At 55.6% G+C, this 23,504-nt stretch overlaps 2 protein-coding genes across 6 annotated transcripts in view; both read right to left on the bottom strand.

Annotated features, from left to right (window-relative positions):
• DBNL (drebrin like) overlaps positions 1-10,143 on the bottom strand; it is a 30,719-nt gene extending 20,576 nt beyond the window's left edge. For all 5 annotated transcript variants that reach the window (XM_067545810.1, XM_067545808.1, XM_067545809.1 and 2 more), the window contains exons 1-5: positions 9,977-10,143; positions 9,278-9,333; positions 3,606-3,718; positions 1,814-1,888; positions 514-660 (exon numbers count right to left, since the gene is read on the bottom strand). In XM_067545810.1, coding sequence (XP_067401911.1) covers positions 514-660; positions 1,814-1,888; positions 3,606-3,718; positions 9,278-9,333; positions 9,977-10,059 — 474 coding nt within the window. In that variant the 5' untranslated portion in view covers positions 10,060-10,143. The remainder of the gene's footprint in view (positions 1-513; positions 661-1,813; positions 1,889-3,605; positions 3,719-9,277; positions 9,334-9,976) is intronic.
• Positions 10,144-11,220: 1,077 nt separating this feature from the next.
• On the bottom strand, positions 11,221-22,558 carry POLD2 (DNA polymerase delta 2, accessory subunit). The gene is made up of 11 exons (XM_067545811.1): positions 22,544-22,558; positions 22,039-22,304; positions 18,603-18,724; positions 16,661-16,784; positions 16,165-16,279; positions 15,519-15,717; positions 13,676-13,756; positions 13,392-13,549; positions 13,080-13,207; positions 12,642-12,743; positions 11,221-12,182 (listed from the first exon to the last, which is right to left on the bottom strand). The coding sequence occupies exons 2-11, from the start codon at positions 22,256-22,258 to the stop codon at positions 12,031-12,033; spliced, it is 1,401 nt and encodes a 466-aa protein (XP_067401912.1). The 5' UTR covers positions 22,259-22,304; positions 22,544-22,558; the 3' UTR covers positions 11,221-12,030.
• Between the last annotated feature and the right edge of the window lie 946 nt (positions 22,559-23,504).

Raw genomic sequence — 23,504 nt, forward strand, 5'->3', positions numbered from 1 at the left:
AGCTGCAGCATCACACTCCAGTGACCATTTCCTCTCTTGATCCAGGTACAGAAACACAGCCGCGTTACAAATCTAACCCACTCTTCATCAACAGGAGAGAAGCACAGGCTTAAAGAAGGGCCAGAGGATACCGCACCCTCACACATATTGTTATGCAGGGCACACAGACAAGACCACACTCCCCTTTTCCCACCTCCTGTCGCCCAACTCTGGTGAAGGACAGGAGTCCCTTCTCCCACAAACTACTGGACACTCTGCAGGTTTAAGTCTATACCAAACGCTGGTCTCTCATTTTACCCTGGCACTAGCCATCAGCTCAGATAAAGAAGGTTTCAGGTACAGAGGGTGAAGCCATCAAAAACACTGCTGCCAACATCAGAACAAGTGCAGGATCAGAATCGAGCCCAAACACTCCCGCAGCCCTATTTCCCATCCAGCTGAGCTACGGATCCCAACCTGTGATCCTGCAACCCAGAGGTGCAAGCATCACCTAGAAAGGTCCCGGAAACTCACCACTGGAGCCTGAGGGCCTGAATCCTGGAACCTGCTACTCTCTTTATGAAAGTTGTAGTTTGCGCCAGAAGCTTTGGCCACTTTATCCATGATTGAGTCAGGCTCCACGTCCTCCTCTGCTCGAGCATTTATCGTCACATGAGCGCCCTAAGCAGAGAAAAAAGTGGCACAGTTAGGAGACACGACTCCAAGAGCTAAAGGACAACATCCTGCTGTCCAAACACACACACACTGCCGCAGAGTGATGCAAGAGCAGGCTGGCATGATGCCGTCACCACACACGTGGGGCAGACACTTCCGATGGAAACGGACATCCAGCCCCTCTGGCTGTGCTTTGTCCGACCCCCACAGAGACAAAGGAAGGGACAGGCCAAGCGAGCCATGAGGATCTGGTCCCAGCTGGGCTACTGAAGTTTCGTTTTGGAATCAAGGAGCGTGAAGAGGCCCAGCCAGGCTGCTGCTGTCACCCATTCTCCTCCAGCTGCTGCAGGGAATACTGGATTGAACTGTACTTTTTACTTGAGAGACCTGAGCCACGAGCTCCTTGAAGTCTCTGGACTCGCTGTAGAAAGTAAAATGGCCAGGATAAAGGAACCCCAAGGTCAAGTGCCTGGAAGAGGGAAGGGTGGAAGGAGACACATGCCACGCCCACGCATCATGGTGGCCGCCCCTTCGCAGCAGGCTGTGGTGGGTGGCTACTCCCAGCCCCCTTTTAAAGTGATGCTCCTCACTGATTTACTGCGACAGAAAGCAGGGTCTAATGAAGCCATTTGCTCACAAACTGCAGCTCAAGGGGCTGCCAGATATAAGAGAGAACTGTTAATCTAATAGGTAAATATCCACAAAGTATCTGAGAATGGGTGTTTTGTAGCTCTCTTCTCCTGGGTGGTCTCTTCTCCTTTTCACAGGAGAAGAGAGACTGCAAAAAAAAAAACCCAACCACCCTACAACATGTTTGTTCTCAAAGAAACTTACGTATCTGCCAACAACGAGCCCCAAAGGGATGCTCAACAGATGCACTTCACAGGTGGTTAAGGGGACTCGGCTGAGTTTCAATGGCATTTTAACACACACCCTGCTGTGGCTTTCTGCTGCATTTTTGTTGCAGGAGAAGCCCATGCTCACCCGGCAAGGTCCCAGACTGTGAATATGGAGTGGCCAGAGACCTACCCTACTTGCTGTACCTCTCTCAGGCTACACCTTTCCTGGCCGGAAGGACAAAAAGCCAGGGCTGCAGATCTGAAATAATGGGGAGGGCAAATAATGGTTCAGGGAGAACATAATAAAAACATGCCTGTACCTTTAAGAAGTTTGCTACGGTGCTGACATGGTTGGCACAAGCTCCCTTCCTCACATCATTCACACCTTCGCCAGTCTGCAAAGAGAAACCATCAGTACCTAGAACCTCATCTAATGTACTGTGCAACACCCAACTGAGACAAGGGGCCCCCACGGTGAAGGAGGACATCACAGTGGACATCGACGCTAGGGTGGGGTGGAGGCCAGATTAAAGGGAAGAGATGCTGTGTGCCCAAGGCAAAGCTCTGCCAACATTACTCAGAGCGATGGACAAGAATGTAAAATAAGCATCCAAGTGGCAGATCCCCTCTCCAGAGCTACCAGTGCCTAGTTCCTCGAGAACAGGAACCTGCTCCTAGGTGCTGCGCCTGCAACCTGTGTCTGTGCGATGGCTGCCATCTTAGCTGACACACCAGGGATTGAACCGAGAACCTCAACAGCTAAAAGCAGGAGCTGCTACAACTTGAGCCTAAGGTGGCGCTGTAACAGACTCACATCTTCCCAGATCAGGCACAGTGGGAGACCTGTAACACACACACTGATCAGTGGGTCTAGCTGCACTAAGGACCGCCATAAATCTCTCCACCTTCTGCTCCAAGTGCAGGCATATTTCTTTGACTGGCCTTCTAACGTCACTATGTAGCAACATGTACATTTCAAAAACCTAAAGCCCTCCCAAAACGAGAACTCCACGGCACACACTTCTCCGCCGGAGAGAAGCTGATAGAACAAACAACACGTGGCAGACATATAGTCCTGTTGCTTTCACTGAGTGCTGGAAGGCACTCAGGTACTACGGTGATGGGCGCAGTATAAATAACCTGTACAGAATAAAGAACTGTGCACCGTGCGCTCTGTTTGGGGAACCTCAACTCCCAATTCCCCTCACTTTCAAACATTTTATTCTAGCTAACCACAACAAGCTAGAGAGGCTACTTTCAAAATGTTTACAGCCATAATAACCTTAACCTAAATAACCCAGTATTATTTACTGCTAGCTTAACTACCATAATAATCCATGGTGTACCCACACCTTGAATACTGTGGCCTCTTCTGGTCGCCCCGTCTCAAAAGGACATAGTGGAATTGGAAAAGGTTCAGCAAAGGGCAACAAAGATGATCAAGGGTATGGAACGGCTTCCATAGGAGGAGAGACTAAAGATATGAGGGCTGTTCCGCTTAAAGAGAGATAACTCAGGGGGGATATGAGAGGAGGTCTATAAAATCATGAACAGTGTGGGGGAAAAAAATGAATAGGGAAGTGTTATTTATGCTTTTCCATAGGTTTAACACAAGCAAGAGGAAGCACTTTTTCCCATAATGCACAATTAGCATTACAATTACAATTAGCATACTCTGGAGGTCCATAAACCTCTGGCTGCCAGAAACTGGGAGGGGGAAGGCAGGGGTGGATCACTCCAGCTGCTCTGTTCTGCATGCTTCCCCTGAAGCTCTGGCACTGGCCACTGTCGGAAGACAGGATACTGGGCTAGATGGACCATGGGTCTGACCCAGTATGGCCGTTCTTATGCTCTCAACAAGAGCAGAGCACCTCAGAAGGCCTAGGAACGTCTTCTCATTTTGTTCCTCTTAGCCCTTAGCATTTTCAGCGCATTGGACATTCGCATGGGTTTTTGGGGAGAGTTGCACTTTGGCCCCAAAAGCATTCCAGGCATTAGCTATCTAGAGGCTGGCAGCTGTGGTTCAAGGATGTATCCTTTTCCACATGGAGGGAGAATCACATATGTACCTAAGGCTCCACATTCTAATGGAAACAGTCTCTTTCTACTTACCCAGTTGATGAGGACATACTTGGGCAGGCCAGAGTTGGGATCTTTCACCCTACAGAAAGCGTACATCACCTTTCCGCTGTTGAGCTCCTCCACCATCTCCTCCAGGCCACCATCTATACAGTTATTTGCAAAGAGGGAGAGAGATGAGGAGAGTGAGATTGACCCGACCATCTCAGTCCTGAGAAGAGGAAAATAACCTGTTGGCATCACTCAGAAAAGCATCCAACTAAGAAACAAACTGATGAGAAAATAAAACTGAATTGTCAGCAGCCTTCATTAGCAGTGATGTGTCCATGAAAACAGGACCTGTGAGTTTGTCTGCTTCTTTTGTTTATTCCTACCTAAAATCACAACGATGTTCCCTATTTCATTGTGTTTATTTATAAAGACATCTATCCAAGGCGCTAGGCACCCTAAGGACTATACAAGAGATACAATTTAACCTCAGCAACACTGAAACCAGTTCCACAGGAATGTGGGAAAGCATGCAGCTTTCATCATCTAGGACGACTTTCAGCTTTTTCTCCAGAGACCTTGTCAAGCAGGTGTCTCTTGCAGTGTGGCCTGAAAGTTGGGCGAGCAAGTTCCAGAGCCCTCACAGAGACGCCTTGCCAGCCACCCTTCTCTTATAGGAGGGGGATCCAGTTTGAGCACAGCTGTGGCAGTATGGCCTGGGAGAGGGGAGATCCCTCAGGGAGGCCAGTCCAGGCTTTAGCGGTCATCACCAACACCTGGAACTCCATCTTAAGACCAATGGGCAACCAGCGCTGACCCCTCCATCTGCGCACACGGACACACAGCACAAGCACAGCCCCCGATGAGAGTCCTATTTTGTGCATGTGTATAGTCCGGGCTCCCCAGACTCAGCCCTAGGTGGCTTTCTCCTACTGCTTGGTCATGAGGAGTCGGAACAAGCTCAGCTCCTGGTCAGAGTCTTCCATCTAAACCAACAGATCCAGACAGCACTGCTAAGGTCTGCGATTTTACAGATCATATGGAAGAGCCAGGATCTCGCTGGCAGCATTACAAACGTGCCTTCACATTTCATCTGAAAAGAGGCCAGATTCCTACAGGGTCTAAAATAAAAAGTATTTCAAATGAAAACCATTCTTAGCATAAATGGACATAAAAATATCCATATATTCCAAGGCACTTCACTGTAATTAAATGTCTCAGTTCAGCGATTGTTTTCAAAGCTGTAGCAGATGGCTCTAAACTCCGTACACAAGTTTGTACATGAAGTTGCACTGAAACTGTAGTGGGCATATTCTGGTCCCAGTGAAGTCCCTGGGAGTTATCTCAAATTTCAATGCAATCCAGGTTCGTTAAGAGTAATATGCATAAGCAAACATGGCAGGAACAGAGGCTCAAGAATAAACACCAGCCACTTCTTTGGATGTGCCTTACTGAAGGGGCTCTGGTTTAACGCAAAACAAGACCAGCTTGGCAAAGTCTCCAGCTGAGTGTCCCTTCCTCCCATTCCAGTTTAGAAGCAAGCTCAAAAAAAGAGAACAGGCACACAAACAAACAGGAAAGCTAGCTTCCCCTGAGCTCCCTGCATAGGCATCTGGTCAGCACAGCTGGTTCGTTGTCAGCCAGCAACACGCACAGTGGTGGGACCTTTAGGTGTAAATCAGGGCATGAGGCACTCCACTATGCAACTAAATTAACTGCAAACATAGGTGGTTTATATACACCAGCAGATTTTCACCGTTATTGTTGCTCCTCTGGCGTCTGTTGTATAAGAATAATTTAGTAGGTACTTTTCCTGTAAAAAATCTGCCATGTCTGCAGTCTGCCATACACAGAGCAGCACTGTGGATGTTGCACATGGACCCATGATTGCAGGACAAAGATGGGATGAGCCTATGTGATGCTATAATTTGAGACGGTCTGGGTTAACTGAAGACTGCCAGAATGCAGTTGATGCACACACAGCTGGAGTTAAGACTACGTGGGCAATGTTAACTTTGGCCTTTTCTGACTTTTGCATGCAGCCTTCATGCTTCATTAACAGTGCAAGTCTAAGGTGTCTAAGCACTAGTCTCAACTGAATTTTGAGCACCCGAACTACTCGCCTGGACCCCCCACAGCTGAACACCCAGCGCCCGCACTGGAGGCCAACAAGAAGCAGGCCCTCAGCAGCAAAGTTCCTAAGGAGCATCAAAGCTGGGCTCCCTCCTGTGGACGGGAACTGTCTCTTGTTCCCTGTTCATCTTGCAAAGTCCCCATGGAGGGCTGACTTAGCTGTACATGCTGCATACGAGCAGTCAGGCTGGGCTTCTTCAACTTCCCATTTTATGAGGTTAGCAAAAGCATGGGCGAAATTCACCGAGCTCGTGCAGCACCAGGTTTGCAAAGCTCTTTTGCACAGGCCATGCAAAGGCCTACCCTGCCAAATTTCAACTTCCCCGCCCCCAGCTGTTGTGTGCGCACGGCTCCTCAAAAACTTCTCATCAAGGAGTTATATCATGGGGAAAGTGTACTTCCCGTCCCGCTGACAGCTGATATTCAAACTTTAAAAGGAAAACGAAAATTTACCTCTGGGCAGTGGCCAAGTTTGGAATATCTCAGCTCGAAAGTTGAAAACGACGAGAGTGTGAAAAGAGGGACTAGAATAGAAAGTGCTACATTACACCATTAACCACAATATCACTCCCACCATAATTAAATGCTAAAAACTACCAAGAGTACAACATTAACACTGGAGTATTAATCAAGTGCTCACATGTCAGAAAAATTTCAGTAGCGCAAGTTCCTCCTGCAGTACTGGCTCAACCACCTTTAAACATCAGAAAATATATGAGCTGCATGTTAATCATCAGGCATTGGTAGCAATTCCAGAGTGAAGGTTGCATTTAGATTTGCACTTGAAGCAGGAGTAAAGTCCCTATTTTCCCATAATTATATAGTTCTACTCGGGCTCCAAATCTGGCACAGTCATTTCTGATGACAAATGAGTTTTCCATGCGATGTTTTCAGAAAAATATTCACTAGCTTTTGCAGAAGGAAAAGTTAAGAAATTCTCCCTTTTGCAGCTGTCTTGACATTCTCACTTTTGGAGGGTTTCTCTCAACACACAACTCCCATCCTCGCAACCACCAAACTTTGCACATCTCAGACCCAGGACACTTGCTGAACTTTTAAAACCAAAAGCAATGAGTTGCAACTCCCTTAATATCATCAGGCATGGAAAGCCAATAGAGCCACTCAGCTCCATCAGCTACAGCATCTGTCTCTGTAGAAGAGCTGCAATCTTGAGTCTGGACTTCAGCTTTCCTCTTCTCCCACCATATCTTAGCCCTGTTAGTAACGAGGAGCTACAGAAAGCATTCTGTGGTTCATCAGCTGTGAGCCTAACTAAACCAGTGAAAACGTGGGTATAGCCTAGGCCCAAAATTCAGCTAGGGGCAGAGACATGAGGAGGGACAAGAAAAAAGCTTGGCTGTGGAGCAGAGACGGAGAGCAGGCCTGAAAAGTGGTGCTGACTCTCCAGATTCTGCATTCTGGGGCCCTACTCCCTCAGCCCCATTCCAAACAAAAGGTTGCGTCCTTTTCCTTATGAATATTTTCACTCATTGAAATGAAGATAAATAATTATCCTTCTATCCAGAAGGCAATTTAATGGGATGAGGAGAACCCATAAAATTAGGGCATCTGAAAATAGGGCTTGGAAAAGTGGGACCTAGGAGTATGCTGGCAGCTCGGTTCTGCTGCCAACTTCCTTGTCTCCTTCCTTCATCTACGCCCCTCCCTAGCAGTTAAGCCTATGGAGGAAACTCGCAGTCTGACTGATTCCTCTTGCTCAGGAGCTCAGCTGTGGGAGGCAGAAGCTCCTCCACTGAGGAACCTCCAGCTACAAATATCCCTCTCTTCCTGCCCCTATTGCTATCACTGACAGAGCGGGGACAAGGAGAGGAAAAGAGTTACCGGCTGAGCTGTTTCTCCCCCAGACTAACCTGCTGTCTGGCCAGAGGGGAGCCCTAGTCTAGCGGATTTGAGGAGGTTTGTTTGACTGGACTCCTGGAACGGAAAGTTAGGACCTCCTAGGGCCTCGGGGTGTGAATGCGTCGAACGTGTCGATGTTTAAAAGCTGATCACGGTAGACAAGTAGGCCGCATGGGAAGGCGTAGGGCTGCCTGGGGTGAGCGCATGAGAGAAAATACAGGGGAGGCATGCAGCTCTGCAGAGGTTATAGGGAACATCAAGGCCCCAGTCAGCAGAGGATACGTTGATTGCTATCCCCGTGAAGAACTACCCACAAAGATACCCACATTTATGACAAACCTGGCAAATCTGTGAAACAGAAATACTCATTAATTTGGAATTAAGGTTCGGAGTTACACGAACTTGAAAAAGCCAGGAAAATAAGCGGCTCTGCCATTCAACACACTATCTATGCCCCACTCATTCTCAACCTCAAATGCTTCTCTTTGACCACCCGCCGCTCTGATACCTCCACTTTTCTGCTCCAGCCTTAACTCTCATCATAAACATACTACACCCAGGTTCTGTAACTTCTACATTAAAATACGACGCCTGGAGCCATCACCAGCAACCACACATTACCCTTTCACGTTTCCTGAACAGTACCAAAAACTATCGTTCAGTCACCATTTGCACTGTCCTTCATTGTGCACCCGACACAAAACCACACACAGATCTACGTACAATACGATTTCTCAAGGTCACACCAACCCTGTGTTAGTCACATAAACATATAACCAGCAAACACGGTTGGCATTCAAGGATGCCTGTCAGCTGCCGAGTGTGACTATATGGGGGACAGGAAAGGAAAGGGAAACCAATGAATGGAGCAACCAATGAATGGAGCATAGACAAAAATGATGCAAATATTTATTTCCTTTCTTTTAAAATGAATGCGGTTTAGTACCCTGAGCTGTAAATTAACATGATTTTGTGTAGCAATAAGCAAGATATAAAGTGTCACATGTAGCAGGGAAACCAGAAACAGAAAATACGCCGTATGGATAGTAACTCAGAGTTATCATCACAAGTAACCTTGACTTCAGAGTGCGTGGCCGTGCTGCCTTTATGCTGCATTAATCCTAGCTGTGTTATATCTAAAATACAACAGCCATGAACTGAACTGTGAAGAGTTAAAAAGAGGTACAGAAATTATTTGTTAAAGCTTCTTAAAAAAACCAGAATAAAACCACACAGAAAGGGGAAGGAAAAGAAAACAAGACAAGGCAGTTTTAAGAGTGATTGAAACTTGCTACACATTACACATGACATCAGTCCAGCTCCCTGCCAACTGCCACACTTTCTGCTTTCACCCTGCACCTCTTCACCGGAAAAGCATCACCACCAGGCACTGTCACTTGATCACTGAGAAAGCTAAGGTGCACTTCCACCTTATGCCCCATAGCACGTGTCCCAGGGTCTAGTTCAGGACTCCTCACAACCTCTACAGCAAGTCCAAGCAAGCGGCAATGGGCTGAGACGGCAGCCCCAGAAAAGGATGGCCGTTGTTAAGCAAGTGGGGCAAAGGAGGTGGCAGAGTGTCCATCCCGGGAGCTATTCCAGACAAACCCTGGACACCGACAGCCAGCCACCTTCTCCGCGCTCTCAGCTGCCAGGGCCCCAGCCTGATCCCCGACAGACACGGCTGCCCCGTATGCGGGGCGGCCTTCCCTGGATGCACTCACCTCCGGTGCCAGCCACCCGCAGATCATTACTGTTGCCTTCGTAGGTGAACAAAGCCCTGAAACAAAGCAAGGGGGGGGGGAGCGTTTTAGCAACCAATGCACCATTATGTCTCACCACCTCGGTCTTGGCGGAGTCGGGGTGCAGTAGGAGCGGATGCTAACCCCACCCTCACCGCCGTGGTGACTGCTTCCCTCCCTTCCCCATAGCCCAGCCAGCCGCCATGCAGCCTCCCCGCCACTTGTCAACCACACCGACCCAGTTGTGTCTACACACACACACACACACACACACCCCTCTCCAACCACTAGCCATGTCAAACACCCACATGCCTGCCCCACAGACAATGCCAGCTCCACCCCCCATCCCCTCCAGCCCTGCCCCACAGACAATGCCCAGTTCCACCCCCCACCCCCTCCAGCCCTGCCCCACCCCGGCCACGCTCCCCGGCCCGCCCGCAGAGGGAAGGGGAAGTGAACCGCCCAGAGCCGGGCAGGGGCTGCCGGGGGGTCCCTGGGGACAGAGAGCGGGGGCCGGGGGGGGCAGAGCCAGTCCCGTGGAGAGATGCGGGACGGGGGCTCAGGCCCAGGACCGGGCACTGGGCGCCCCGCGGGGTCGGGGGGGCCCGGGCAGGGGGGCCCGGTGGGGGGTCGGGGGCCCCGGTGGTGGTGGTGGTGGTGGGGCGGGATCCGGCCCCTCACCAGTCGGTCGGGCTCCCCGCGGCCACCACCCGGCCGTAGGCCTCCTGCAGCGCCGGCCCGTTCCTGCTCAGGTTCAGCGCCATGGAGCCGGAGCCGGAGCCACCTCCCTCCGCTCCGCTCCGCCCCGCCAGTTCCGGCTCCGCCCTGGCCCGGCCCGGCCGCCCTGACCTACCACGGGCCCTACCCCGCTCAGGCACCCCGCACCTTCTCCTGCGCCAGGCCGAGGTGCGGGCAGGACGGGCCGGGCCGGGCCGGGCCGGGCGCTGGGTGTGCAGAGGGTGGCGGGGCCGGTGCAGCTGTGCCGGTGCAGCTGTTCCACTGCCAGTAACTCTTCACGGAGCCAGAGCGAGCATCATCCAGCGAGCCCTGCAGTGCAGTGGTGGGTTCCTCACCCTGCCCCTGGCAGACCCGGGTTCAAGTCTTCCCCGGGCTGGGAGCAGAGCTCTCTGTCTTTCCTCTGGATGCTGTTCCACTTCAATAAACTATTGGTTGGGCTAAAGCAGCACCTCAGTGTGTGAGCCTCGCTGGTGCAGGGGTTAGGTGGGATGCCGGAGCTGTTGGTTTGAGTCCCCTGTGCCCGACCAGCAGAGGGATTTGCTACCTCTCATTTTATTAAATTTTGTCCCCCGCAGCGCAGCTGCCCACCCTGGCGGTGGGAGATCCCGGTTCCAATCCCCCTCTGCGAAGGGAGTGGAACAGGGATCTCCTACCTCTCAGGGACCACCCTTACCCCCCGCCCGCCGCCCTCCACCTTCCCCTCCCTACCTGCCCGCCTCCCGGCCCCTGACCCTAACAGCGCACCTGCCTCCCAGCCCGACCCCCCAGACAGCGCACCCACCTCCCAGACCCCCAACCTGCCAGCACACCCACCTCCCAGACCCCCACCACACCCACCCAACCCGCCTCCCGCACCCCCAACCTGCCAGTGCACCCGCCTCCCGGACCCCCACCACAGCCCCTCAGCCCAAAGTCCTTGAGGTAGCCCACCCCCCTCGTGCCGTGAGACTCCCCCACACCCCCTCTTCACTGGGGCCTAGACCCATTTTCATTCTCCCAGCCCCTTCCCCAGGCTGGCGCCGGCTCAGCCCCACTGCCAACAGAATTGAGCTAGAGGCACCATGGGCGTCTGCAGCCATCCCCAGGCAAAACCGGGCACTGGATGATAGATGGATGCTGCCTGTCCTTGGGGGGGCCAGGGGCAAATAGGCCCCAGATTAGTGGTGCCCAGGGACCAATGGGCTCAGAGCAGGAAGGATGGGGCGTAAGGCCCAAGTGAGCAGAGGGAAGGGCAGGGCCATGACTCTAGCTGTGCCTACAGACTCCCCCCAAGCTGGTACAGCAGCACAGGGGGCAGGGTTCACAGACAGCCCTGAAAGAGAAGCCCCCAACCCCACAGCACCAGGCAAGGTTCTACGAGGGGCGCTGGGATGGGGCAGGCCGGAGGCCTGGCTCTGCCCTTCGGAGAACCGCAGCGCGAACCAGAGCCAAAGGCAGCTGAGACCCGTCAGACAGGAACTTCAGCCACATGCACACAGGGCAGCCACAGCAGAGAGGTCAGGCAATGTTTATTCAAACACAGTCTTTGCACCCGCCAGCCAAACCCTGCCCGTTTGATGGAGTGCAGAGCCAACACATATCACACTTCCCAGGGCAGGGCTGGACGCAGGGGCTCCTTCCTTCCCGCAGGCCGGGGCTCACCGCAGCCAGCTCTCACACCCACCCCTGGAGCCCAGCAGAGCTGGGAACGTGAGGACGTGTGACCGGCCAAGTGGGTCCAGACCCAGCTGCATGGTTTCAGCAGGCACCTCCATCCCCACAGACGTTGGGAGAGGTGGAGGGTCGGACGCACACAACCCCCCAGACCTAGGCGCAGTGCGGGGCCACTCAGATGCCCTCCTGGCAGATACACCTGACACCGCAGGCCACGAGCAGAGGACGCGGTGAGGTATTTTTATTTGGGTCCATTTGCACCCATTGGGTGCAGGCTGGCGCCTCCCTCGGCCCCCCAGCGGGCAGCCCGGCTTGGCCCAGCCCAGCCCGGCTCCAGCCACGGTTCAGTGGCTGATCTCCATCTCGCCCTCGTCGGCGCTGAAGCTGGAGAAGCTGATGGGCTGGCAGGTGAGGTCGCGCAGGTTGATGAGGCAGGCCGTCTGCGTGGCGCTGAAGTCGGGAATAGTCACCAGCAACACCCGCTGCCCATCCGCCCCTGCCAGGCAAATGGGGGGGCTGAGCGGCTGCACCAGTTAGAGAGGGGCGCTGGGCCCCCAGCTCAAACCACCACCTCCCCATGGGGCAGCCGCACTTCCCACACGCTGCATGGCTCGTGCACCCAGACCCGCATTATCCCCGCCCCCCTGCTGGGGGGTTCAGCCCTCTGCCAGCTGGGTCTGGAACTGGGTAACCCCACGGTCACCTCCTCCAGTATACCCAGCCCAGCCTCCTGCCCCACAGCCTGGGGGATTTTCCCAGCATGCACTGGTGCACACCCATCCAGCAGTGAGACAAGGGCGGCCCGGCTTGCTTCCCCCGCCAGCCGGGCAGCACGATATCAGACTGCCAGGACCCCATGTTCCTCAGGGACGCTGCTGGGGTCTCCATTCCCTCCCAGCGCTGTCCTGGAGGGGTACACCAAGTAGCCCAGCCCACAGGCCTCGGGGCCCCTCACCTTGGAGCTCCTTGGACCTGAAGTGTGGCGCGTTCCCGCAGAAGTAGACGTGAGGGCAGTCGGTGAAGATGAAGGGGTCGGTTTTGTAGAAAGGGTAGCAGCCTGGAAGACAATGGAGGCCGTTAGGGAGCATGCGGCTCCGGGCCCCGAGGGTGTCACTAGAAATCAGGAACTCCTGCACCCTCCTGCACAGGGCGTTGTGCTTCCCCGGGCCGGACCCCTCCCCTCCCGAGTTGGGGTTTGTTCTACCCGAGTCCAGGCCCGCTGCCTGCTAGCGCCCTCCCAGGGCAACAGTCCCTGGCCACCGGCTCCCACCACTCCCCCAGCTGTAGGCATGAGCACCGTCTCCAGAGCCACTCCTCCCAGACGTGCCCCACTCAGCCGTCACGGCTCGCGTGCTCAGCTCCGCCAGGGGCAGGAGGGCTCCCTGCCCCTTACCAAGTGTGTCTGGGGCCGTGGGGCTCAGATGCCCGATGTGCAGCGTCCACTCCAGGATCTCCAGGTAGTCCTCCATGCAGCTGTACTTGAAGATGTCGCTGATGTTCTGGCCGGACGTCCCCAGAAACCTAAAGGGCGGAGGGAGTCAGACAGCTCGCAGCTGGCCACTTCCACCGCCCAGCCCCGCGTGTGCTGGGTCAGGGCCCCATGCCACGCCCAGACCTTTCCCCAAGCCGCCCAGTGCTGCCCAGCAGTGGGGTTTTCCCTGGCGCAGCGGTGGCACAAACCGCTGCCCCGCGGAAAGGGCTTTACCGGACCCCGTCGACGTCGGCCTGGTAGGGGTTGGTGACCAGCTGCAGCGTGGAGTAGACACTCGCCAGGGGGAACATGCAGCGATGCAGTGGCTGCTGGGGCAGCGTGTAGTTGGTAGGGTCAAACTCGCCGGGCATCACGTCCACCGGCACGGAGGCCTGAAAGCGGAGAAGGGGCAATCAGAGCTGGGCCGGCGGCAGCCGGGCTCCCACGAAAGCCGCCAGCGAGCCGGCTGTCCCCACCCCGCCGGGAGCAGCGCTCCCACACCGGCCCCCGGCCCTCACACTGAGCTGTAGCAGGATCTCGTCCAGCATCTTCACCGCCTCCACGCTGGCGGCCTGGCTCTTCTTGGTGAGGTACTTGGCCTGCAAGAAGGAGCCGGGAGAAGCATCAGAGGGGCAGCTCCGCACGAAACCAGCGTCCCCACAGACAGGCCTCTGGGGCCAGCGTGGCGCCTGCTGTGCTGTGCCCCCACTGGACGCAGGACTCCTCCCTCCCTCCCTCCCTGCCAAGCTCCAGGGCGGGCCCACGCCAGGACTGACTGGGCAGCTGCCACAGTGAGCTTTGCTATGCCAGTGCATTGTTGGTAGTTGTTGGATGTTATGTACATCTCTTGTCAGAGGTTAGCAATGTAGACAAACTGCTTTCCACTCGGTCATCCTTCTGTTCAGAGCTCACAAAGAACGGCTGGATGGAATTTGGAATGTAACAATACTGTTGTCCATATTTCTCTTTGAAGTTTAAGTAGTAAATGTGATGCTGGCTGGATTGGGGGGGCATTTATTATATTTTTTAACAACATGTCAGAATCATCACAATTCATGTGAGATATACCATGTCAGGTACTGTTAGAAAGGCTACAATGTGCTAAGAAAGATGATGATGTTTATGTTCATGTGTTGTGTGTGCAATGGAAGTGCTGGATATGTTTGTATCTGTATTTCATATTGTGCTGTGTTTCTGGGCGACACCCCAGTCAGGATGGCTGCAGCACTAGCCTGCTTAATGGCCCATTAAAGAAACTCACAGGTACAATGGGCCCAGGGGGAGAAGCCAGGGATACACCTGATGAGTCACCAGGACTTACTCATGTGACCCTGGATTCCATCTTATTCCTGTCAATTTCCACAAGCAGCATGGTAAAGGCCAAGGGACAGAGAAGGCAGCTGCACCCCATCCATTTGTCTTCAGTCAGTCTTCACCTACCTCTGGATCAACTCATCTACAACTCAACTGAACTTAAGCTGTGAAACAAAGGACTGAGACCCATCCGGGTACTGGATGTACACCAGAGGGACTATGCAAGCCTGCAAACTCCACAGTTCTACCAGAAACCTGATCTATATGGACTTGCAAATCAATTGTGTGTGTCTGATTGCGTTAATCATTTAACACTTCTCTTATAGTTTGTTTCTTTCTTTTTACAATAAACCTTTAGTGTTAGTTACTAAAGGATTGGCTGGCAGCATGGTATTTTGGGTAAGATCCAAACTTACATTGATCTGGTGCTGTGGCTGACCCTTTGGGGTCAGGGGAAACCTTTTGGTAAAGAGCAGAGAGTTTAAATAACTGGTCTCTTTACTGGACCTAGTGGCTGATTGGGAGCCAGAGACTGAAATGCAGTAAAGGGGGCCGTGTATGTGTTCATTTTAGTTTCTTGATAACCAGTGTGGGGAATCAGAAGCACGGTTTGTGGCTGGTTCTGAAGTCAGACTTCAGTGTCACCCACCAGTGCTAGGAGAATCTGCTCTCCGTTTACAGCCTGCCCTGACCTTGGCATTTTCAGGTGGCTACCCTAGGTACGGACGGGTCACACAGGTGTCCTGCAGGCTAGGGCTGGGCTCCCGGGCGCTGGCCATCTGACCCCACTGGAGGATACCCCTTCTCCCCCGCCAGCCTTACCGGGGAGAGATCTCGCAGAGCTCAGCACAGTTCCCCCTGCCCACGCGGGTACCACTCTGCGCAGACAGACCCAAAGCAAACGCATTCAGTGCTGGGGAGAGGCACCAGACCGAGAACCCGCCACTGACCCACACAACCAATGCATCCTGGGCAGCATCCATCTGCCCCTTGCAGTTGGGGGGAGAGGCTGCCTGCAGGCCGACAGGGCGCCCCAGTGTCCCTTACCTTGTGGATAGTGTCTTTGTTCTGGGTGTTCTGGCTGAGCAGGTTGCCTGCCAGGATAACCCGGGAGATCTGGGCCGCGCTGCTCTGCTCACCCTCGGCCCCCAGCTGCCCCGTCACCACGTCCACCAGCAGCTGCATGCCCAGGGAACTCTCGCCACTGCCCCCACCGAGGCCCAGGCCAGACACCAGCAAGACGAACCTACGGCCCCAAACAGCAGGTGGGTCCCGGCCCTGCCACCTAGGCATGCTCTGTGCCCCCCTTGCCACAGTTCCCAGGCCAGCAGAGCACACCAGGGCACGGGGTGAGGGAGCCGCAGAGCTCCAAGCTAATTTCGGGCCAAGCAGGCCGAGGGAAGACCCGAAATCTGGAAGTCAAAAGCGGTGCTGACCGCCAAGCCTCGCGGCAGTGCCGGGACCATCCACATCACGGGACGGCAGGTAGGCACTGGGGGAAGGGGATCCGAGCCCCTGCTCCGTCAGCTGTTTGCTGGCAGAGACGCCACCGGGGCCCACCGTGGAGGGGGAGGTGCCACTCCTCCCAGCGAAGGGGAGTCAGGCCAGAGACACACCCCATGGCTGGCACTGCTCCATGCCCACCCGCCCAGTAGGGTGCCCCGAGGCAGGATCTGAGCAGAGGCTGCCTCACCTGTCGGTGCTGGGCCCTCTCCGGGGCAGCTGCTCAGGCAGGTCAGCAAAGCAGTGATCTTCCACCACGAACCGGCCGTCGTCCGTCTCCGAGCCGTAGACAGCGAGGATGGTCCCTGAGAGGCAGCATGAGGGAGATGCGGCGTTAGGGCAGGGCCGGGCCAGCCTGCACGCTGGCCTGCGTGATGCCAGGGTCCTATCCAGGGCTCTGCCCTTGTCACAGGGATTGTCCTGGATCCAAGTGAACTGCCCCCTGCCCCCCGCAAGCGGGAAGCTGCCAGGCGTGGACAAGGAGCTCTGCTGACATTGCCAAGGTATCTAGTACATGGCACAAGCCTGTCTGATCTACGCGCAGTGTGGCGGAGGGAAGGGCATCAATTACCTGCCGTACAGCCTGGCCCGGGGGGGCTGGGAGCAGCTTGGTCTCAGTGCAGTGTATTGGGCCCCCCCCCGCCCGGCTGGCTGCAGGGCACTACGGCAGCTCAGGTGCGCCGTACCTGTCACCAGCTTCTGGACGTCGACCGCTCCCTCCAGCTTGATCCGCTGCAGCTCATCCTCCAGGATCAGCGTGTCCGACTGGTGGATGTATTTGGTGCGGGGTGGCTGGGGCAGCAGGTTGTGCTGTGAAGGCAGGGCAGGCCGTCAGCACGCTCTAGTGATAGCATGAGCCGCCCCAAAGGCCCACCTCCCGCCCCCAACATCAGAACTGGGGCACTGGAGCGAAGGGAGACTCCCACACACGGAACACGGGCCCCAGCCACTCACGCGCAGCGGCCTGCTTTTAAAGCCGTGCTCTCCTCGGAAGCCAGGGCTTTCTTACCGCCCCATCACCCCTGCTCCTGTTGGAGCTTCAGGAACTTGCCAGGGTCTCTGCAAAACAGCCTCTGCTAACCAGGTGCAAATGATCACTGACATGTTTTCTCCTCACAGCTCCGTCTGGTGCAGAGGACATGCAAACAATGGCTTGGAAATCTACCCACAGAGGATGTTACTCATCCAGAAGACCTTCCGCTGGACAGCCTGAGAACACGTGTTTGCAATCATGACATGGGCGAGAGCACTGCTCTGTTTGACTGGAGCTGGCAGAAAGGCTGCTGGCTTTATTCCCTCATAGAGGGTGAGCCACAGGCCAAGTCACGTGGACCTGACAGTGAGGGATTCGGAGCTGCCTGGGGTTGTTTGTGAATAAGGCTCCGACTCTGGCACAGAGGTCGCGGTAATCGGGCATTTGAATCAAATCCATGAAGAGTGACGGCAGGGCCTGGCTCGCTGCTCTGGGCATTGAGACCTGGGGTCTCAGAGCCCCTCAGGTTTGCCCTGCCCACAGAACGCCAATCAAATGTGGCCCGTCTGCCTCTCCGGAGGGACGGACACGCCACATCTGAGTGGCACTGCAACCAAGGAGCTGAGCCAGCATTGCGGGGCAGGCGCTGCCGCTGCTGGGCGGATGCCAGGCAGATTTCCTCCCCACCCTCCCCCTTTCTGAGACTGGTCGGTTTTTCCCCACACCTACCGCTGCTGGGAAATGTACTAAAAATTTCTGTGCCAAAACCATGGCCTTGTTTATGAAAACTATCTGCTCTTTATTTCGGTCTGATCGTTGCAGAGGGGACTTGCATGGGGTTAATTTGCCCAAGAGGCTGTTTGCATGCAGGCGGATGACCGACAGAGCCCCGGGGACAGTCTATCAGCAAACATCCAGGACTGGTAACCTTTGGTGTTTCTTCCTCAGCCTCGTTAGGGTACATCCCCAGAAGCTGACAGAGTTCAGACTGACACTCAGGAGTCAGCGATCTGAAGTCAGACAGGCCTGCCTAGGACTTTCCGCAAGACAGATGGACGTGTAAATCTTTTGTTGTTTAACACTCTTTTCTCCGCACTGCTTTGTGCCTACGGTTAAACAAACTATACTCTTGGCTCGGGAAAGCTGCTCGTGGTCACTGAACGCTACTGTTCACCAGCTCAAATTGCAGGTGCAAAGCGCACTCGGACCTGCTGGTCCGTTCGCAGAGCGCTGTAGCCCAGGGCTCAGTCTGCACGTGGGAGAAAGGCGTGGTTCCATCCCAGGACAGGTAAAGGCCCAAGGAGCCACACTCCGTCACCAGAAAGGGGACAGAGATGCAGCAAGCCCTGTAACCATGGCAGTGCTATGGAGTGTTTGCAAAGGGATGGCATTGTTTCAAAAGACAGAGGTTGAACTAGTTCCAGGTGCTCTCCCTGCATTCAGAGAGAAAGTGGGAATTTTTAAGTGTGAAAACAGGACATCCGCCTGTCATGCAAGGCTCTGGCTTCCTTGTGGTCTGCCCTTCTCCGGGTGCCTGCACTGAGAGCAGGCAGGAGAGGAGAGGGGTCACCCAGCCTGACAGCTCAGACTCCCAAGACACGATTCCCTGGATGGACTGTGCCATGTAGGCTCTGGGCCCCTCCCGTGGCCTTTACCTCCTCGCTGATCTCCCGGAGGATGGAGGGCTGCAGCTGCATGGACTTGAAGAGGGTTCCCACTACGCAGCACTTCTCTGCGATCTGCAGCTCACACAGCTTCTTCTCAGCAATGCCGCTGCCTGCAAGGAGAGAAGCACAACTCAGCCTCTCCAGACATTGGACTGCCTGAGGGACAGGCTGTGTTAACGCCGCCCCGGAGGGGAGTCACAGAACGAGGCTGCGTGATACTGCAGGGGGACATGGGATTGTCGAGAAATATCTGGAGGGCATAAACTCCATGGGAGAAAAATGGGAGTGGGGTGTGAAAAAGCATGGGGACTGGGAGAAACAGGGTGGGATGGCAAATGGTGACTGTCAGAAAAGCCTTCCTAAGGGCAAGTTCCGTTCTATGGCACAAGGAAGTGGAATAAGCTACCACGAGAGGCCTAGATCAGCCAAGCACTTGACCGCATCGTAGACAGCGAACCTGCCCGGGGCAATGGATTCAAGAGACTGAGAGCATGTCCCTGATTCTATTGATGCATGCAGCCTGTCTCCTCTGTGCCTGGGAAGGGGACTGAGCCCTCAGCCCCCTGAGCTGCTAACTCTAGATCCCCTAAGAGGCATGGCAGCCTAGGAACAACGGGTCTTCCTGGGCCCAGAGTCCAATTCTTGCCTCTGGCTCATCCCGGTTCTCTGCATCATCAACAAGAGCCTCAACACCTCCTCTGGAGAGACAATGTCAATCACGGGGGGCCCACGGCAGGATGTCAGGGCAAGAGGCAGGACGCCCCGCGCCCAACACAGAACTGACTTCTCTAGTTCAGAGAAACCAGCCAGGCTAAGGACATGTCTAAGCTGAGCCCTCCATGGGGCCCTTGGGAGCTGGGAGGCACCAGGGAGAAGGTCCTTTTTATCTGTGGCATAGTCACCCTGCGATCGCCTGCAGCCTGCGCTCTTTGGGGCAAGCGGGCAGAGCCTGTTCTCCTAATGCACCGCGGAAAACAGAGCTCCCCGCCCAAGACAGGTGCTCCCAGCCCAGGGGCAATCCCTACGCTGACACACGTCTTCAAGGGACTGGAACACCTCCCCTATGGCTGCTGGAACACTCGGCCTTTCTAACAGTACGTGCTCGCTGGGCCTGGGCTGGATGCTGGAATCGCAGTGGGTCCTCCTGGCCGGGCTCCGCATTGAAACAAAAGGAGATGACGCCCGCTAGTGGCAGCCAAGGAAACTGCACTGACGCCAGAGCAGCCAGGGTTGAATTCTCCAGCCCACGCTTGTGGGAAAGCAGAGCCTGGCGCTGGCAGCTGCATTTGCCCAGCAGTGGAACATGCCAGTTATTAAAAGTGAGCTGTCAAGAGACCGCGACAACCATCTCGACTGACCTCCTGCATCGCCCAGGCCAGAGACCCTCACCCAGCGATTGCTGCCACCAGGGCTAGAGCACATCTTCTGCTGATGGCAGGTGGGAGTTCCCTGGTCAGGGACTTGGTACCGCTGCTGAGTGCCGGCTGTCGTCATCGCTCAGGGCTCAGCATGGCAGCTCGAGATCCTCCGTGACATTAGCTGAGTTGCTACCATCGCACGCCCACACACAACCACTCGTGAAGTGTTCGAGCCACAGGTTTACAGGATGACCTCAGAAAGCCCAAGGACGGTCAGTCCTTCCCGCTCGGCCTTGCCCTCCCCGGGCTGCAGAGCTCTGGTCAACTACACCACGGGCTGCTTCCCAAGAAAAGGACTCAGAACGGACTGCGCGTAACTTCCATTAGTTACTGTGCAGCCTAAACAAGACAGTTAGTTGTTTGTTCAAAAAAATCCCTCCGTCTCCGAGATAAATTTTGAAATAGAAATCCATGGAAAGGCTCAGTTAGTCTAAACTCTGATGGAGAGTCTGGGTCATTTCCCTTGGAACCGGACCTCAGTTCTTCCACAAGGAAGTTAGGGCAGGGTTTAAGGCATCAGGGCCAGCACATCCATAAGGGAGCCTGTTTGTAGTACACTGCAAGAGCCTCAGACACAAGGCACTATAGAAAGGGTAAATGTTAGTCGAGCTGCTTCCAGACCCTGCCAGGCAAGGAGCTGTTAGGGTTCCATGAGCTAATTAAACCTGAGGCTGGCTGACATTTCAGTGAAGGATGGACTAGTCTACCCTTGGCAATGTACCAAAACAGCTATTCCAGAATAACTGCCCATGTGATCTCACACATTCCAGAACACGAGTGCCTTTTCCCCCTTTTAACGTCACCCACGTCCAAAACAATCCATTTTGGAAGCGGATGCAGCTGAATTGGAAGAAGGCATGTGCATTCTTTAATAAGTGGGCCCACATGGGATTCTCTCATAATCACCTGACTCTAAGAGCTGGGGCTTTAAGGAAAACACCAAATACCACGAGGCTCACAATAACATTGAGAGAGCTGGCAACAGTGCCACACCCTCAAAGCTCTGGGAGTGGGCTTGTACTATCTCAGCACAGCACAGCACAGGGGCCTGTAAAAGAGATTTTAAAACCCCTACAGAAGGAATTCAAAAGCAAACCAAAAAAGCTGACCTGGCCAGACAGCCTTAAATTCTGTAACAGCCATTTGTCATGTTCTCCTAGCTACAGGTGAGTCACACATTGCTCAGTAGCTGCCAAAAAGGAGCCAGTTCTTTATCTTCAGCCAGTGAGTTCTGGCATTTGCAGGCACTTGCCTCATACTGGGAAGGTATCTGCTCTTGTGCATCATTGTATGGCTGAGCTATGCCACTCTCCAGCAGTTACATGTTCTAATGGAAACTAATTCTGGTACAGTAATTCCAGCAGTAAACAGCAAACCAGCCCACCAGAACAAGGAAATCGCCACTTAAACCTGAAGGGTTCAGCCCCACGAGGCCTCTTGCTCAAACGTCCCGTACGCTGCTGGAGACAGACCACATCACATGCCCTCCTGGCTCCCGAGTGCCCATCTCAGACTCTTAATGCTACCCAAATGTAATTCGTGTTTCAGGAACACAAGGCTCCTTTTCACTGAGCCCAGAGACAGCTTTTCCAGTGCCGGAAGCACTGCTTGGCAGCGGCAGATGTTTTCCCACCGAGCTGATCTCCTAGACGCCGTAAGGTTTTGGAGCGAGTCCCTAACCTGACAGACGCAGGGCCGGAATTCAGGGCAGACGGACGTTCCCTAGGATGGGCCAAGACGTCCTCCTGGGTCAGCTGCTTGGGATTTTGTTTGGCTTAGAAACGGCTCTGCCGGCCTTCGGAAAACAAAGAGACGGCACGGGGCTTCCCAGAAACCACACCGGCTTCCCCCTGCCAGCTGGCAGGTGAAGCCCCGCACAGCACGGGGGGGGCGGTTTCGTGGGTCTCACCTGTCGCCTGCCCGCAGGTTTCGGGGCGGATGGCGAGGCCCCCTTTCGGGCACCTGCGCCTTCACCAGGCCAAAGCACTTCCTGGCGACCAACTCACCCCACTTCTGCCGGGCTCTCTCCAGCAGGAGGGGTCTCATGCGAAGCAGACGGGTGGCGTAGATGTGGGCGTACTGGCGCTGGAAGCTGCGCTCCCCCAGCCTGAAGTGCTGGGAGCGGTTCTCGTAGGCCGAGACGGGCGCTCTGGCGAACGTGGGGGCCGCGGCGGACGGCGGGGCCAGCAGGCTCTGGGCGGTGGGAGCCGCCTGCGCCGAGAACATGGCTGGCCACCGGTGGGGGGGGCCCGGCGGGGCCGGCAGCTCAAACCTGGAGGGATGAAAAGCTGCTATTGCGACTGGCCTCGCTCCCTGCCCCCCGCAAAACCCCCCCCCACTGCGCCCCGGGGGGGCCCCCACCACCCCCGCTCCCCAGGGCGCCCCCACCACCCCCGGGGCGCCCCCACCGCTCCCCGGGACGCCCCCAGCATCGCACCATCCCCGGGGCGCCCCCCCCGCCGCTCCCCATGGTGCCCCCACAATCCTCCGGGGCGCCCCCCCCCTACTCACCACGGCGCGCTGCCCCACTCGGGTTGCGGGGTAACGCACCGGGGGGGAGGTCAGAGGTCACGCTCGACGCCCGGGCGGCAACATCCTCCCCCCCCCCACGATGGAAAAAAAAAAGGCGCCAAACGCCGTAACCCGGAAGCAGAAGGGGCGGGCGCGGAACTGACGTGGGGAAGGGGCGGGGCTCGGCGTCTCCCGGGAAACCGGCCGCGCCGCCACCCGGGGGCGGGGCTCCGAGCTGAGCCCCGCCCCTGCTCCCTGGGCAGGCGGGGCCATGGAGGGGGAGGGGCCTGGCCCCGGTCCCGCCCCTCGCTGGCCACGCCCCCTATGCCCCCACCCTCTGCCCTCAACCCCCCCCCAGCACATGCCCCCCAAGTCCCACATCAAACCCCCCCCAGTCCAGAGGCTGTTCCCCGGCTGGTCACCCCCCTCAGCTGACGTTCAGTGGGGCCGGGATCCCCCCAGCCGTCCCCAGAGCGGGGCCGTTTCTGCAGAGCCCACGCGGGGGAGAAAAGGCCCAGCTGCGAGCCGCATTTTACAGGGGGGAACTGAGGCACAGAGGGATTAAGACCCAGATCCTCAAAGCTGTTTTGGGCCTTACGTCCCCTTGGCGTCATGGGCACGGGTCCCAGACTGGCCCAGGCACCTGGCGCTGCATAATTTCCTTAACGTGAGACCTCCTGCTGTGTCTGGGAACCGATTTGGCGGGCCAGCCCTTCTGCCCGCTGTGCCTGGGACGTCCCATGCTGCTGGCACTGCTTTGTGGGGTCCCTCCATACCCTCCCTCCGTCACTGAGACACTAGGGGGCTGGGTCCAGATTTTCCCCTGTACACAACCACCCGCAAGCTATTGTGAGGCTAGGTGCTTTGAGGGGATCGCTCAGCGTGGTGGTTGTGAGCTGGTGACACAAACACGGTTGCGCTGCCGCATGGATGGAGAATCTTGGCCAGTCCCTGGGAGGCA

This window comes from Emydura macquarii, unplaced genomic scaffold, assembly GCF_026122565.2.
Source record: "Emydura macquarii macquarii isolate MOO-44397 ecotype Brisbane River unplaced genomic scaffold, CSIRO-AGI_Emac_v2 contig_1110, whole genome shotgun sequence".
NCBI lineage: Eukaryota > Metazoa > Chordata > Testudines > Chelidae > Emydura > Emydura macquarii.